Source organism: Gavialis gangeticus, unplaced genomic scaffold (assembly GCF_001723915.1).
Source record: "Gavialis gangeticus isolate Ggan-Ray unplaced genomic scaffold, GavGan_comp1, whole genome shotgun sequence".
Lineage (NCBI taxonomy): Eukaryota > Metazoa > Chordata > Crocodylia > Gavialidae > Gavialis > Gavialis gangeticus.
In genome coordinates, this window is record NW_017728992.1 from 149064149 (window position 1) to 149078148 (window position 14000).

The 14000-nt window shown below is 39.9% G+C and overlaps 1 protein-coding gene across 1 annotated transcript in view; it reads right to left on the reverse strand.

Moving 5' to 3' along the window:
• Positions 1 to 982: 982 nt before the first annotated feature.
• MMP16 (matrix metallopeptidase 16) overlaps positions 983 to 14000 on the reverse strand; it is a 383499-nt gene continuing 370481 nt past the window's right edge. Inside the window, exons 9-10 of the mRNA XM_019527889.1 lie at positions 7179 to 7294; positions 983 to 2032 (exon numbers count right to left, since the gene is read on the reverse strand). Of these exons, the coding sequence (XP_019383434.1) occupies positions 1698 to 2032; positions 7179 to 7294 (451 nt within the window). The 3' untranslated portion in view covers positions 983 to 1697. The remainder of the gene's footprint in view (positions 2033 to 7178; positions 7295 to 14000) is intronic.

The window sequence follows — 14000 nt, forward strand, 5'->3', positions numbered from 1 at the left end:
AAAATGACAATACTGCTATTAGCACAAATTACACAAGATGACAAAATGCTTTGGTGGTCCCTTGGCTCTGTCAGTGATTTAATGTACGGCTAAATGCCAAAGATTTGACTAACCCTTTGAGAACTATGGTGAACATGCAATACGTAATGCACCAGAGAATACTCATGCAACGTCAGAGTCATCACTTTTAGCTCTCCTTTGTTACTGTAACTCTACCTTTGTGTATTCATGTACCAAGGCAAACTGAATTATCATGCAACATAGTTTAAAACAGAATTTCAATATGTGTAAGCTATAAAACTGTAGCTGGTTCAAAAATCCTGTCTAAGTGCTAGACATTATTAAAATAAATTTGGTTTATTTAACCAGAAAGTAGCTGGCAAATATAGTTTAATTCTTATTTATTTGCTATAAATATTTTTTTTTTTTTTTATAAAAATTTTTTTTTTTTTTTATAAAAATTTTTTTTTTTTTTTATAAAAATTTTTTTTTTTTTTTATAAAAATTTTTTTTTTTTTTTATAAAAATTTTTTTTTTTTTTTATAAAAATTTTTTTTTTTTTTTATAAAAATTTTTTTTTTTTTTTACCAATAATGCAAGTAACTAAAAACCTTTACTTGCAGTCACAGGAAATCTGCTTTAAAAACCTGAATGTATTTTAACCTGTATTTCCAAATACCACATCTGCCCAGTCCTGTAATTTCATGGCAACCCAGGTTAGCATCCATCGGACTCTGAAAACTGATCCAATAGTTCTCAAAGGGTTACACCTATGTAATCCCAGTGTCAATTTTTCTCTAAAACATGACTCTACCTTTAGTTCATTGCAATCCACTTCAGAGATATACTGCTTTTTGCTATGCTTTGGAATGAGCATTTCTGACAGACCTGTGAAAGGCCTGGGCAGTTGGCCTGGTATAGCTCGGGAAAAAAATGATGCAGGAAAATTAACAAACAAAAACAAAACAAATCAATAAAAAGGTTCTGTTTGAAGACAGTAATGAATATAAATGTGTTAAAACATTGAGGACATAGCTCAGAACAGCTGTATAAAACACAAAATGTATCATTAAGGCTGTTACTATATTGCAGATATTTTGGCCCCTTGTTTGTTGGAAAATGGCTGTCCAAACAGTCTGAAGTCCTGCGTGTCATCCAGGTCTCCCACTTGACAAAAATTGTGTGTAGGAGTGTAGGACTATATCCCTAGCAGACAGAAAGCAATCCTCTTTGGAGACAAAGCTGTTTTGGGTCTTCACACTTTCCTGAAAGTTCAATTATGGGTTGTTGTGTTGTTATATTTAAAAAAAAATTACTTTCAGCAAAAATCTTTTCAAAGGGGAACAGGCTGTGTGGGGAAAACAGTAGAAACATTAGAGAATTTTCTTTCCTTTTTTTTTTCCTCTTCATTAGTTAATCCTGATAGTTTATCGGGTATTGAGCGTGCAGAGGAAAGGCCTAGAATCGAATGACAAAGAAAGACAAAGGACTGAAGAAACGGCAGATACTGTGTATCATGGAAGCTTCCTAGTTGAGTGAATCCCCACTCATGTGCAGGACAGGCAACCCCCTGGGTTTTAAAGATCAGCCTTGATTCAGGCTGACAGATGCCCACTCCTAGCTAGGAAACTGCTTAACAGCTCTTGTGTTGAACCTCAAGTTACCACAAACTCCTGGGAGAAAGAAAAAACCCTACATCACACCCACTCTTGCATAGAGCGTTTGCAGTACAGTATGTGGCGGGGTGTTCCTTTCCTCTTGAACTGGAACACAGTGTAAACCAAGACAAGGAGGCACAAGGCCAGGATGCAGGGAATGACAATGGCTATGGCTTTCACAGTGCTGGCTGTGTTGTCCAGTTTGATGACAATGTCAACGTCATCTTGAGGGCTGTATCGGTCTCTGTCCCGGTCTGTTGGGCCATCACAACCCATAAAATCCTTGAGGATGGATCTGGGATATCCAGGTTCCACCCTGAGCATCTGGTTATTGAATTTCCAGTACTCCTTTCCTTTGTAGAAATATGTGAAGCCTGGGAAACAAAAGTGCAATTATTCAGGGTCATATCAATAACTTACAAAGGCTGAAGTTAAGCTGTTTAGTATGAGCAAATGCCACTGAATTATTTTATAGCCTCAGAATCTAGAAAATAAAGATACATGGATTAGTGAACTATATTTTAGGATCAGGAGCTTTTTGTTCTTAGCAATAGGTATATGGCTCCTAAGAAACCTCTTGTCCAGATTAGTGTTCAAGGAAGAACTTCATTCATTTTTTGAAAAATTCTTAGATTTCACGGTTCTTATTTGATTAAGCTGGGATCAAGTCTTTTATCTGTTGACATACTGAGGAAGGAATCCCAGAGAAACCATTTTGAACAACTGCAGGAACAAATGTTTCCTACTAATTGAACATTTAATCAAGGTTATACCAGGGCTGAGTCCCAAAACTTTAAGAAGTTCCAGTCCCTCTCTTTATAGACGGTCCATTCAAACAAATTTCAACAATGTGCCAGCCTAGTTTGAAATGGGAACTGACCACCTTCAATTCCACTTCAGCTTACTGATGTACTTTGGAAACAAGAAGCACTACGTGAACTAACAACAGTGTTGCCAAGAGAAAACAGGTGTACCTAGCTTCAAATTTTCTGTGGGGAACTGGTATTTGATCATTCAGATGCAATCCAATACGATTATGAAACATGCTTAAATGAAGAAAAGCAGACTCCCTGCCAAAAACCTACAGCATTTTATTATCCTATTTGAAAAATGGTATTGATCTGGCATGAAACAAACCTTCAAGAAGGAAGAATGTCTTCCTACTGTTTGTGAACTGAATGCAAACAGCAGGAAATGCCCTTATCTTTATAGGTCTCAAGTTATTTCCTACAGAGCTAAAGGTCACTAGGAAAAATAAGATGGATAGGACAGAATTTTTCGTTTTGAAAATGCTTTCTGGGAAGTCAGATTAATAGCAATTAAGGCCCCCTCTTCGCATGAAGGGTACTGCACAATTATCTTGCAACCAGCTACACAAGCAAAGTACCTATCAGGCCATAAAAAACTCCAAGCAGCTATAACTTGCACATGTATCAGAGTCTCCCCAGTGGGTGGGAGGCCCATCAGCTGATGGGACTCTCAGCCACAGAGGTGCACCATGCCCAATCAGGGCTGAAAGTCCTGTAACTGTGGTGACTTAGACTCTCAGCTCCAGCAGGTGGTGACTCTGGGTTCTGGCAGCAACCTACAGCTTCTGGGACTCAGTGTCCTGCAGCTGCAGATGCTGAGCCCCCATTGCATGCCTTCCAGTACAGTGCCCAGCTGGGTCATGGCAGCTGTGGGGCACTGCTGTGATTTCCCAGCCCTGAGGGTGCATGGAAACATGGATGCCACAATCTCTGAGCCTGAGGAGTGCATGAAACCCCCAGGGCTGGGAGATCACTATGATCTGCCAGCTTTGAGGGTGCATGAAACCCCAAAGAAAGGGAGACTGCATCAGCTGCAATCTCCCAGCCCTATGGGTTTCACTCTCCCCCTCCCAGCAATAATGCACAATGGATCTAATGCACGGTCCCACAATCACACCTCCTGCCATGCATGTGTGACAAAGCAGGAGATGCAAATGTGTGGATCATGCATTAGATCCCACTGTGCCTTTACCTGCATGGGTAGAGGAGCCCTACATGTTTAAATTAATAATAATTACATAGGACAGCAAAAGCTGGCTTTTTGTAGACATATGGAAGAGGATTTTTTTTAGAATATTACTTTTCCAGCTTAAAACTTTTTGTATAAAGTCTTTGTCCACTACTGTTATTCATTTTATAAAGTGAGGATTTTTTTAAAACATCTTTTTGCAGCAGTTATTTATGTAATTCTAATTATCTTCCAGACAGTTGAGTAGATATTTTTATACATTGTATCTGGTCTCTTGCAGTTTTAATATTAAAAACCTTGTGAGTGTCTATGTCTACATATCTGTAGCTTTAGCTTGAAATGTATATGACTGGCTAGATAAAAAGAATTGTAGTGAACTATATCAAAACTGCTGTTAGGATATTTGGTCATGAAATGCCTTCCCTACTAATAGAATACAGCATAAAAGAGCACAATAATTATTACTATGCCATCAACATTTAGTTCAAAAGTTGAGGTTTTCAATGCATTAAAATATCTTAAAGGAATCTGTAGTTTAAACTTAGAAGCCAATAGATTTGCTCATTAACAAATGCAAAGTTGCAGTTTTTAATGTCATTATTTTTAGCAGGGAATCACATTAATTTCGTCAACATAATAATGCTTTATTAAGAAAGCACAGTAATGTCAATAAAAATCTAACTCTAGAGAATAGAAAGGATACTGATAATTACAGGCATTTCAGACTGCATTATCAAATGAACAGGGGACAAAATCAGAGGAACATATAGTATATGTAGCTGGTTAGGAATTTTTCAACCAAAATTTTTTTGCTTCAGAAAATGCAGATTCGTTAAAACAGAAACTAGCTGCTAGAGAAGATCAATTTCAATAAATTGAAAAAAAAATTAAAAACTGTTTAAACCTCCCATTTCAACATTATTGATACAAAAAGGGCTATTTTGGGTTCAAAATGACTTTTCAATTAGAAATGTAAGTGTAGTAAAAATATTAAATGGAATAATACTTATAAATATTATCAAAATGGTACACTTTGATTAACCAAATCTGACATTTTTTCACATTTTTGATTTTAAAAAATGTTTCTCTCTTCCCAATTCAGGCTGGGAACATTGTTTTGAAAGCTTGGAAATTCTTGCAGGATGGGCAGACTATTTCCTAACCAAATATATTTCTGCATCAGACAAAGTCTATCTAATCATGTCTCAGCAGTGACCAGCACTACAGTCTTCCAAAGAAGGAGGAAGATCTAGCAAAAGGCATCTTCAGGATAATCTATCCCATGGATTAGGTGTCATCCTAATCTCTATTTGTTAGAGATTTTTAAAGTCTGAAAAGAGATTCTTATAAAGGGGATGAAGATGACTTAGTTACAAGTTAAGACAATCCATTACTGTATAGGAAAGACAAAGTTATTTCTTTGTTCAAGGTGGTTACTAGAATTTAACAGAAAAACAAACATGTACCTCTAAAAAAAATCCAGCATTTACAGTTCTCATGTCTCCAGCATTAATTACTTAATCATGCCTATCTCCAGCTTTTTGTCATACTACTACCTGCTTAAGCTTTCTAAAGCTTTCTAAATGGTGGGCTTATACCAAGAAAGTATCTGGAGTTGCCAGGTGTCCAAGATCTTTCTTAACGTGATTCCAACTAACTTTTTGGAGGATTAAGTTTAGCCCCATCTATCTTTTGCCTATGGGCAAACCTCACCTTGTTTTTAATATGAAACTAAAAGGGTAAATATTTTAAAATATACATTTTAAAATCAAATGTAAAATATACATTTTAAAATCAACTGGGTTAACTGGAACCAATTCTTCCTTGCATGACCTGTCTCTGCAGCATTGGAGATTCATCTGTTTGAATGTGAAGGTACTGTTAAGAAGCACAACTAAATGGTAATGTGTCAAGGGGAGAAAATATTAAACCCAAAGGGCATGTCTACATGTGCCCCTCATGGCGCAGTTGTTACTGCGCCATCATTTAATGCTTGCTTTAGGAAGTAAATGATGGCACAGTATCAGTTACTGTGCCATTCCAGCGGCGCAGTTATTTTTAGCAGCTACATTGCTATAGCAATGCACTAAAGCGAGGTAGCTCATCGCTACAGCCATATAGCATCGGCGTTACAGTTTGTGCCCGCTGATGCTATGTCACTGTAGCTCGTTGTTATAGTAATGTAGTGTCTTGTGTAGACATGCCCACTGTGTATATTTGTGTATATGAAAAAATTTATATATGTATATGTGTGTGTATACATGTATATATATACACAGAAGGTCAGCTCATGTGTGATACTTATATGCAAAACAGCATCTTACTTAATCTACTTTTCTTGTTTTAAAAGAACACACTAGCCAGAATCAGAGAAGGGTTTTTGCTGGTGGGTGAAACAGAGACAAATCAAGGAAGTGATAAAGTATATTTTGGAGAAAACTGTTTCCAAAGCAAATTAGTAAAACAAGTTTGAGGAAAAAATGACCGAAACAATAAAAGTAAACTATCTATTAAAGGGAAATTAAAACAAGATTGCAAGAATGATGTGTAGGTTGGAGGGGGGAATCCTTCAATCATAAACAATTAAATCAGAAACTTATCCCCATCAATGAGCACTGAGCATAAGCAATACTTTTGTTTACATCAGAAGCATCTAAACTTTGTCTAATTTACGGTTGCACTGGCAAATTGCCAGTAGACCAAGGGTAGCACTTAATTTGCATAAAATGGAACAGATTTTAGCTGCTCTCATTCAGTTGGAGGAGAAACCTTTGGAGATACTAGGTTGCCCCATATGATGCTCCATCTTGGCCCAGGTAATAGCACTGCATGCTGAGATACATGGTCCCTGTGCATTGTACCTATGCATTATATAGTATGGGATACTTCCAGTCTTATAATAGAAGAGCGTGCTTCTGCTCCAGAGTACTCCAAAATGAAAGTAATAGCTTTTATGTTGGATGAACTGCATCAGTGACTAACAACATTGCCTGTTTTATGAAACACTCTCATCAAGAAGAGAACAAAAATAAGCAGCAAAATGAACGAGATGCCCAACCACAAATGAAAATGTATTATATGAAGATTAAAACTCTCTCTCTTCCTTTCATTGTAATTGTAAACAGAACAATCAAACAACCATATAACAGAGTTTAAGGAGAGAGGAGTTCCACAGTATGAAATATTTCCTCTGGGTAAAAAAACATGTTCAGCAAATCCACCACCCTAATTAGCCAGTCACACCTATGCATGTTAAGAAACATTAGGTCAAGGTTAAAAGTTGTCCTGGGCCTAGTAGCCCATTAGGCTAGCTTAGTTAAGGCATAACAATTCCAGTAGCCAATAGCACATGTGGCTACCTCAGATCTAACTGGCTAACTGAATCTTCAGTTTACAGGGTAACGTATAGAGTTAAGCTGACTCTTAAACTCATGCCTCTAGACCTGTAGCAAAAAACTCCTTTGCCTCTATACCTCTAAACGGACAGTAGAATGTGACTAAAACAAGAAAGTATTTGCATACCATTTTCTTTATGGACAAAGGCTCCCTGAGGAGATTCTGGGATACCTTTCCAGATTGTGATTGGTTTGGGATAACCTGGGTCCATGGAGCTCACTTCTTCACTGTACCTCCAGTACCTAATTTATAGAAAAAAATTAAAAGGACAATTTTTATTATGATAGTGGATATACAAATTTTCTTTCTAACAATGGGGTGCATTTAATGACTGAAAGCAGGGTAACTAGACTTCTCCTGGTTAGAAATGTTACCAAGTATTATATCAGTTTAATCTACAAGCTGACTAGACAGCTGTTTCAAATTAGTACACAGCAGATAAAAGAGTTCTCTAGCTTGACATCTGAATAAACATGCACCTTATTTATAATCAGAGCATTTCTAATGCCTAGGGCTTCTGCACAGCAACAAGAAGATACAATATATGCAAAAGCTACATAAATGTTTCAGATGAGATTTTAATTACAAAGAAGTCACTGAATTCAAAGTTAAGGCTCCAGTACCAAGCTTAACTCTACCCACTGTGTACATGCATTACAATCATTTTTCATTATATTATCATACAATATGTATGAAATGATACACAATTCTTTATACCTTATGTATCTCACTGACTGTAAAAATGTTTAATTCAGAAATAAACAGCACACAAGTTCAAGGCAACCTGAACTTGTGAGAAATAAGAATAAATAATTGATCTAATTTACACAGAAGAAGAGTTAATATTCAGCTTATGTGTTCATGCAGCAAGACAAAGTATAGCACACATATGTATTTGATTATGAAAATATGGCTTTGTGGCTTAAGCATGGAACATTATGTTATTTAGCTCTCACCAGGGATCTGGGTTTTCTGTTTCCCGCGGAAAAACAGAAAAAAATACTGATTTCCCCTTTAACCAAGAAAAGTGGAGGCTGGACAGAGCAGGAGAGGCAGGGGGCACCATGTGCACATGCACGCTCACACATGCACCAGGCAGCCTGGCGACCAGGCAGCCTGGAGAGCAGCTTCCGCAGGAAAGTCTGGTAGGGAGGAAGGGGAGATTGGGGCCCCCATACAGAGGGAGGGAGGGTGAGAGTTGGGCAGGGCTGGGGCTGGAGCTGCGGCTGATGCCCAGCCACGGTGGTGTGTGGGGTTTGGGGCCTGGGGCCACAATATGTGGCTGCAATATGTGGCCACAGGGCCCTGGTGGGGAGCAGGACGGAGCCATGGGCGGCTCATCTGGGGGATGGAGGAACTGGCTCCACACCACTGCATGCGCACCCAGGGGGACAGAGGGGGCATGTGCCCCCCAGATTTCTAAACAGGGCGGGGCCAGGCTGCCTGCTACGGGCTCCCTGCTCTGCTGCCTTCCCCCTGGGGCCTCCACAGCCCAATGCAGAGTGGGGCCAGGTGGGGAAGCTCTTTGCCTTTGCACGCCTCATCTTGCCCTGGCAAAGTGCCCCCTGCCCATGCAGCAGCAGGAGTGGTGGCATGGAGTTGTACCCCTTGCTGGTGCCAGGCAGGCAGGTGACGCCTCACCATGGTCGTGTGGAGCCCCCAGCAGCAGCAACGAGCCTCCCTGCCTGGCTCTGCTCTGCCTTGCTGCACTGGGTCCCAACCACTGGGCCACAGAGGCCCAGGGGAGGGCAGCATGGCAGGGAGTTGGCAGTGAGCAGCCTGCACCTGCCCCCACCACCATGGGCTTTGCTCCAGCTATGCTGCCCATAGGGGAGGAGAACCCAGGGGAGGAGCTGCACTCTGCTCTGCCACAGAGCCACTGCCTCCTATGGGTGGCAACCAGGACTCGGATGCTGCTGCGAGGGGCAGAGGGCTGTGGAGCCAGGTTCCTGGCCCCATAGCACTGGCAGCTGGGGGCCCCCTCTGCCCAGGCTGGCTGAAGTGGGGAGGCTGTGGGTAGGAAGTGAGGGGCACCAGCAGGGGTGAGGGAGCTGTGGGTGGGGAGTGAAGAGCACCAGCAGGGCTTGGGGGGCAGTGGCTTGGGAGTGAGGGGCCTGGATCCGTGTCCTCATGAGTAAAGGGGCAGGGGAAGCTCTGATTTTCCATGATAAAAAACCCCCAAATGAAATACTAAAATTTATAGTATTTGGAATTTATATTATTATAGTGATTGAGGCACTGGTAGGCTTCCAAATGTTTTACACCATATTTTGAATGGTAAATATATCAATAAAACATTGTGTTCAATGGATACCTATATATACAGTGGTGTTACATTTTAATCACAGATTTTGGGGTTTTTAATCAAAGAATTTGTGATTTTTAAACAGAGAAAACTAGGATCCTTGGAGATCACTCTGATTAAGAGTTAGGACATATTCAAGTTTGCTGTAGGCCCTCAGGTCTGAACCCTACTCTTTTGAGTAATTTGTTGCTTATAAGAATGATTAATTATCTTTGTCTGTGAACATTTGAATCAAGCCACATTTGTGTATATGATGGTCATTAAAGTAAAATTCCATTCTGCTATATACCCTCCACATAATATAGTATTTATATGTTTGTAGCTTTATTATTTATAAATCTAATTCTTTTATGCAAACTTCCATAGACTGTAATAGAGAATAATAACATTTCTACTTGTTTTTGAACAAACCTATAAAGCTTAACATAATAATATTCCGTGTGGTATTATGAGGAATGATTAAAAAAAAAAAATTGAGAAAGAAAACTCTACAGGATTTCCATATAATTTCTAGAAAACCCTATTAATTTCATATAAATTAAATTGCATCTGACAAAGTAGGTTGTTGTCTACGAAAGGTCATCATCTCTGAACCAGTTAATTTCTAAGGTGTCACTCTGCCTCAACTTCTCACTGTTTTCAATAAGGATTTGTGCACATGTTAAACACAGAGGGTGTGTCTACACAAGACATTTAACTGTGTAGTAGTTTCCTGCACAGTAGGCACATGCATCTACAAGTGCACATGCTTACTATGCAGTAAATTTCAATAATCACAAGTTTGGTACTTGCAAATGCAAGTAACAAATTTACTTTCAATTAGTAAGCACAGTAGTGCTCGTCTAGATGCCTGACAGGGAGCAAATCTGCTCCTGGTCAGCCAGCCACCAGGACGTGGGAGATTGCTCCCTGCCCCCAGGAGCTGCCTGCTCACAGGGTGGGCTCTGCCATCAGACCCCAGGCATGTCCCCCTGCCCTAGCAGCAGGGAGCTCCAAGCACCCTGCTCCAAGATCGTGATTGGAGAGCAGGGGCTGGGAGATCCTCTGTGATTGCAGAGCTGGCATTGGGAGATAAGGGTCTCCCAGCGCCAGCACCATGGTGTGAAGCTGGTGCTGGAAGCTCCCTGCTGGTGAGGGCCAGGAGCCTATTCCCTGGCCTGCTTCATGAGCATAGAGCTCGGCATGGAACAGGCTGGGAAGCTTGTTCCATGCTGAGCTCTGCGCTCACAGAGCTGAGTGGGGAACAAGCTCCCCAGCCTGTTCCCTGCCCAGCTCCACACTCATGGAGCTGGGCAGGGAACAGGCTCCCTGGCTTCCTGATTGGGAAGCCAGGGTCAGGAGCTCCCTGCTACCAGAAGGCAGCCCCTGGGGGCAGGGTGCAATGTCCCAGCCCTGACCAGGAGACAGCTGTCTCCTGGTCTGGTGCTCCTTGCCAGCCCCTGACCTACTACCCAGGAGAAGCCTAGAGCTTCCCTTGGTGACAGCAGGGGCCCATTCCAGGGCCCCAGAAAGCAAAAGCAATTTGCTGCCATTAGCAGCAAGTGTGCTCCCGCTTCCCTGGATGTGTAGCTGCCTCCCTGGAAGCATTTACTCATGAATAGTTTACTTGCGAGTAAACTGATCCCAGATCAAATGCATGTGTAGATGATCCTACACTCTCCATTTCAGAAGAATCTACCACTTCCCTCAGTAATTTGTTCACTGCTAAAAATGTGTGCTTCCTTATTTGAATTTGTCTGGCTTCTGCTTCTAGCTGTTTGTTCCTGTTATGCCTTTTTCTGTTAGTCTAGAGGCTTGATATCCTTTCCTGGTGCAGAATACTTATGAATCTTAATGAAGTCATTCTTGATTGTCTTTCTGATAATTTAAGTGGACTGAGCTCTTTCAGTCTCTAACAGCAACACACTTTCTCCAGTCCGAAACTTTCAATAGATTTAAAAGGTGGCAAATTTAAAACCAATTAAAAGTTAATATCATACAAGTGATTTTCTGGCTCTGGTGTATGGAATAAAACATCTCTGATCCCTTAATCTAGTTACACATTCACGAAGAAGCAGTCTAAGTTCAATCAGCAACATTATTCTACCCTTTTGATTAATAGTTTTTGCAAATTTTTCAGAGAACTACACTATAAAAGGGAAACATCATATAGAAATAATAAATGTGTCTGAAAAATATTAGTTGTATGACGCCATTTTTCCTCCCCCATTTTACTTTTCCATCTCTTGGTTTTCCAGTTACCATTTTTTCTCCACTTTTTGTCTCTTCTGTTTTTCCCTCCCGTTCTTTCCTCTGTCTCTGTTTCTAGTTTAACATTTAAATGCCTTTTGTGTATTCTACTCATCTTCCCTCCTCCTACATTTTATGGCTGCTTTAATTTTTCCCTCATTATATGTTCCCTTACCTTTTATCTTTTTCTTACTTTTCCCCCCTCCACTCGTTACTGTTTTCTCTCTTTTTCTTCCTACCATCTCTGCATATTGCTGTAACTCCTTCCTCTATTAATAGTCTCTCTCAATGGTTTCCATCTTTTTCTCCCTGCTTGAAGGACTGGGGCAGGTGGTCCTACTAAGCCGTTTAAAATGAGCGTTCTGATTAAAAAGAACAGTTTCGAAACATCTAACTAGTAAGCTAGCAGCCCTGAAGTTATGTCTGGGATTAAAAGAATATATTTAAAAAATGGGAACCTCTGAAAGCTGAAAGAAAGCCCAAGTATGCCAAATTGCAACAGGCAAACTGGCTCCTATTAAATGTTATCTAGAGCTGTACTGACATCACAGAACAAAGTTGACATCTCAGGCTCCTGGCATACATTGCCTTTATGGTCCAATTAGCTTGTTAATTGTGCCATAAACAATAACAACGCCATTTGTTCAGCCAATTTGTGGCACCATAAAGTAGCAAACTAGCCCCAGCAATATACAGTTATTTAGGAACTCTTCTTCCCATGTCTCACTTTAAAAGTCAGTCATAGTCCATCTGAGTCTAGAAGACCAATCAGAAAGACTAACATGGTTTAGGCATATAGCTTTCATGTCAATAGAAAAAAAGGGAGCACAGACAACTAGGTTTCATGTCCAGCTGCCTATGACTCCCCTGTTGAAAGAGCGGATACCTATTTACAGCCGAGTTAAGAGTGAGGGTGAAGCAAGGTTTGAAACCATGCACTGAGCTGTAGCAACACACTAGTTATTTTGTTATCTCACCTCACTTAAAAGATGTATATTAGTAATAGTCCTTTTCTCCCACATATAAATTGAAACTGCATTTAATTCATGTAATTTATCAATATTTTGTTTTAAAAATAATGTTTTAGATTGTGCAGCTGATATTGGCTATGTGAGACTAGAATAGTCATTTTGCTACAGAATACAATAGTTTAGGATAAGGTGATGACAAGTCTGTAGGTTTTGACATGTTTAAAGTAACTCAGTTTAGTTATAGTATTGTTTTAGACCTTTTAACATGATGCCCTAGGTTCTGCCATGGGGCTCTTTCACTACAGATTATTGCTAAGGAAACAGAAAATAAACCTATAGCTCTTTGTGGTAGATACATATGTGAAGAAATACCCCTTCCTATTTTGACATTGCCACAACCTCTTGACCCTTTCATTTCTATTTTATACCACCAAAGATGAAACACTGTGTTGTACCTAGTTAAAAAAATATAATAGACTTATACATACCATTAAAAGCAGCAGGAGAATTCAACTCCAGCATTATGTTGAGGAAAAAATTGTAATATAAACAATACATACTGAGAAGCTTAGTGGGATGTGGGTTTATTCCCACTAGTGGTCAATATCCTGTAATAGCTCAATTATCTCTGCAAGACTCATGTTCTTCGATCTTCTCCTTACATACTGCATTGCATTTATGTCCTGCTGAGCCTTATTATGTTTGTTATAGCTCTAAGTAACCACTGCTCCATCAAAAGAAGTTGCCTTTGATAGCTCTCTCAGTTTTCTGCTATTGCTAGTAGTATTTTAGGAAGGCTTTGATTTCATGTAGCTACCTATACATGGAAATATATTATTTCATTCCTCTCTTGAGTAAAGCCTAAAGAATATATAGCTGGAAAACTGTTAACTGAAAACAAATATAAAATCTTGTCAAATATAGGATGCAAATTATAAGACTGGTTTTGTTCACAGTGGGTGTGACTACACGTGCCTCTATGGCGCTGTTGTTACTGTGCAGTCCCAGCGGTGCATGGTTATTTTTAGCCACTACGTCACAGTAGCGATGGGCTATAGCAAGGGAGCGCGTTGCTACTACTACAGCTCCAGTGCCACAGTTTGTGCCAGCTGATGCTACGTTGCCGTAGAGCATTGCTATGGTGAATGTAGTGTCTTGTGCAGATGCGCCCAGTGAAAGCTGATTGTTTGAAATATGTTTGTAGAAGCACAGGTTTCAAACACCAAGAAATGTGAGTCAGTTATTTGCTTGCTTTCCCATGAGCACAGAAATGTGAAGAACATCTTAATATTGATTCTGGCACTCTATAAAGTATTGTTACAATACTGACATAAAAGCAATTGACAGTTTGGTTAACAGCAGTGTGATTAACATACAGTATGATGATGTATATTCAAACTGGTTTCATAAATATCCAACATTACTTTTAATGCTCAATGGTAC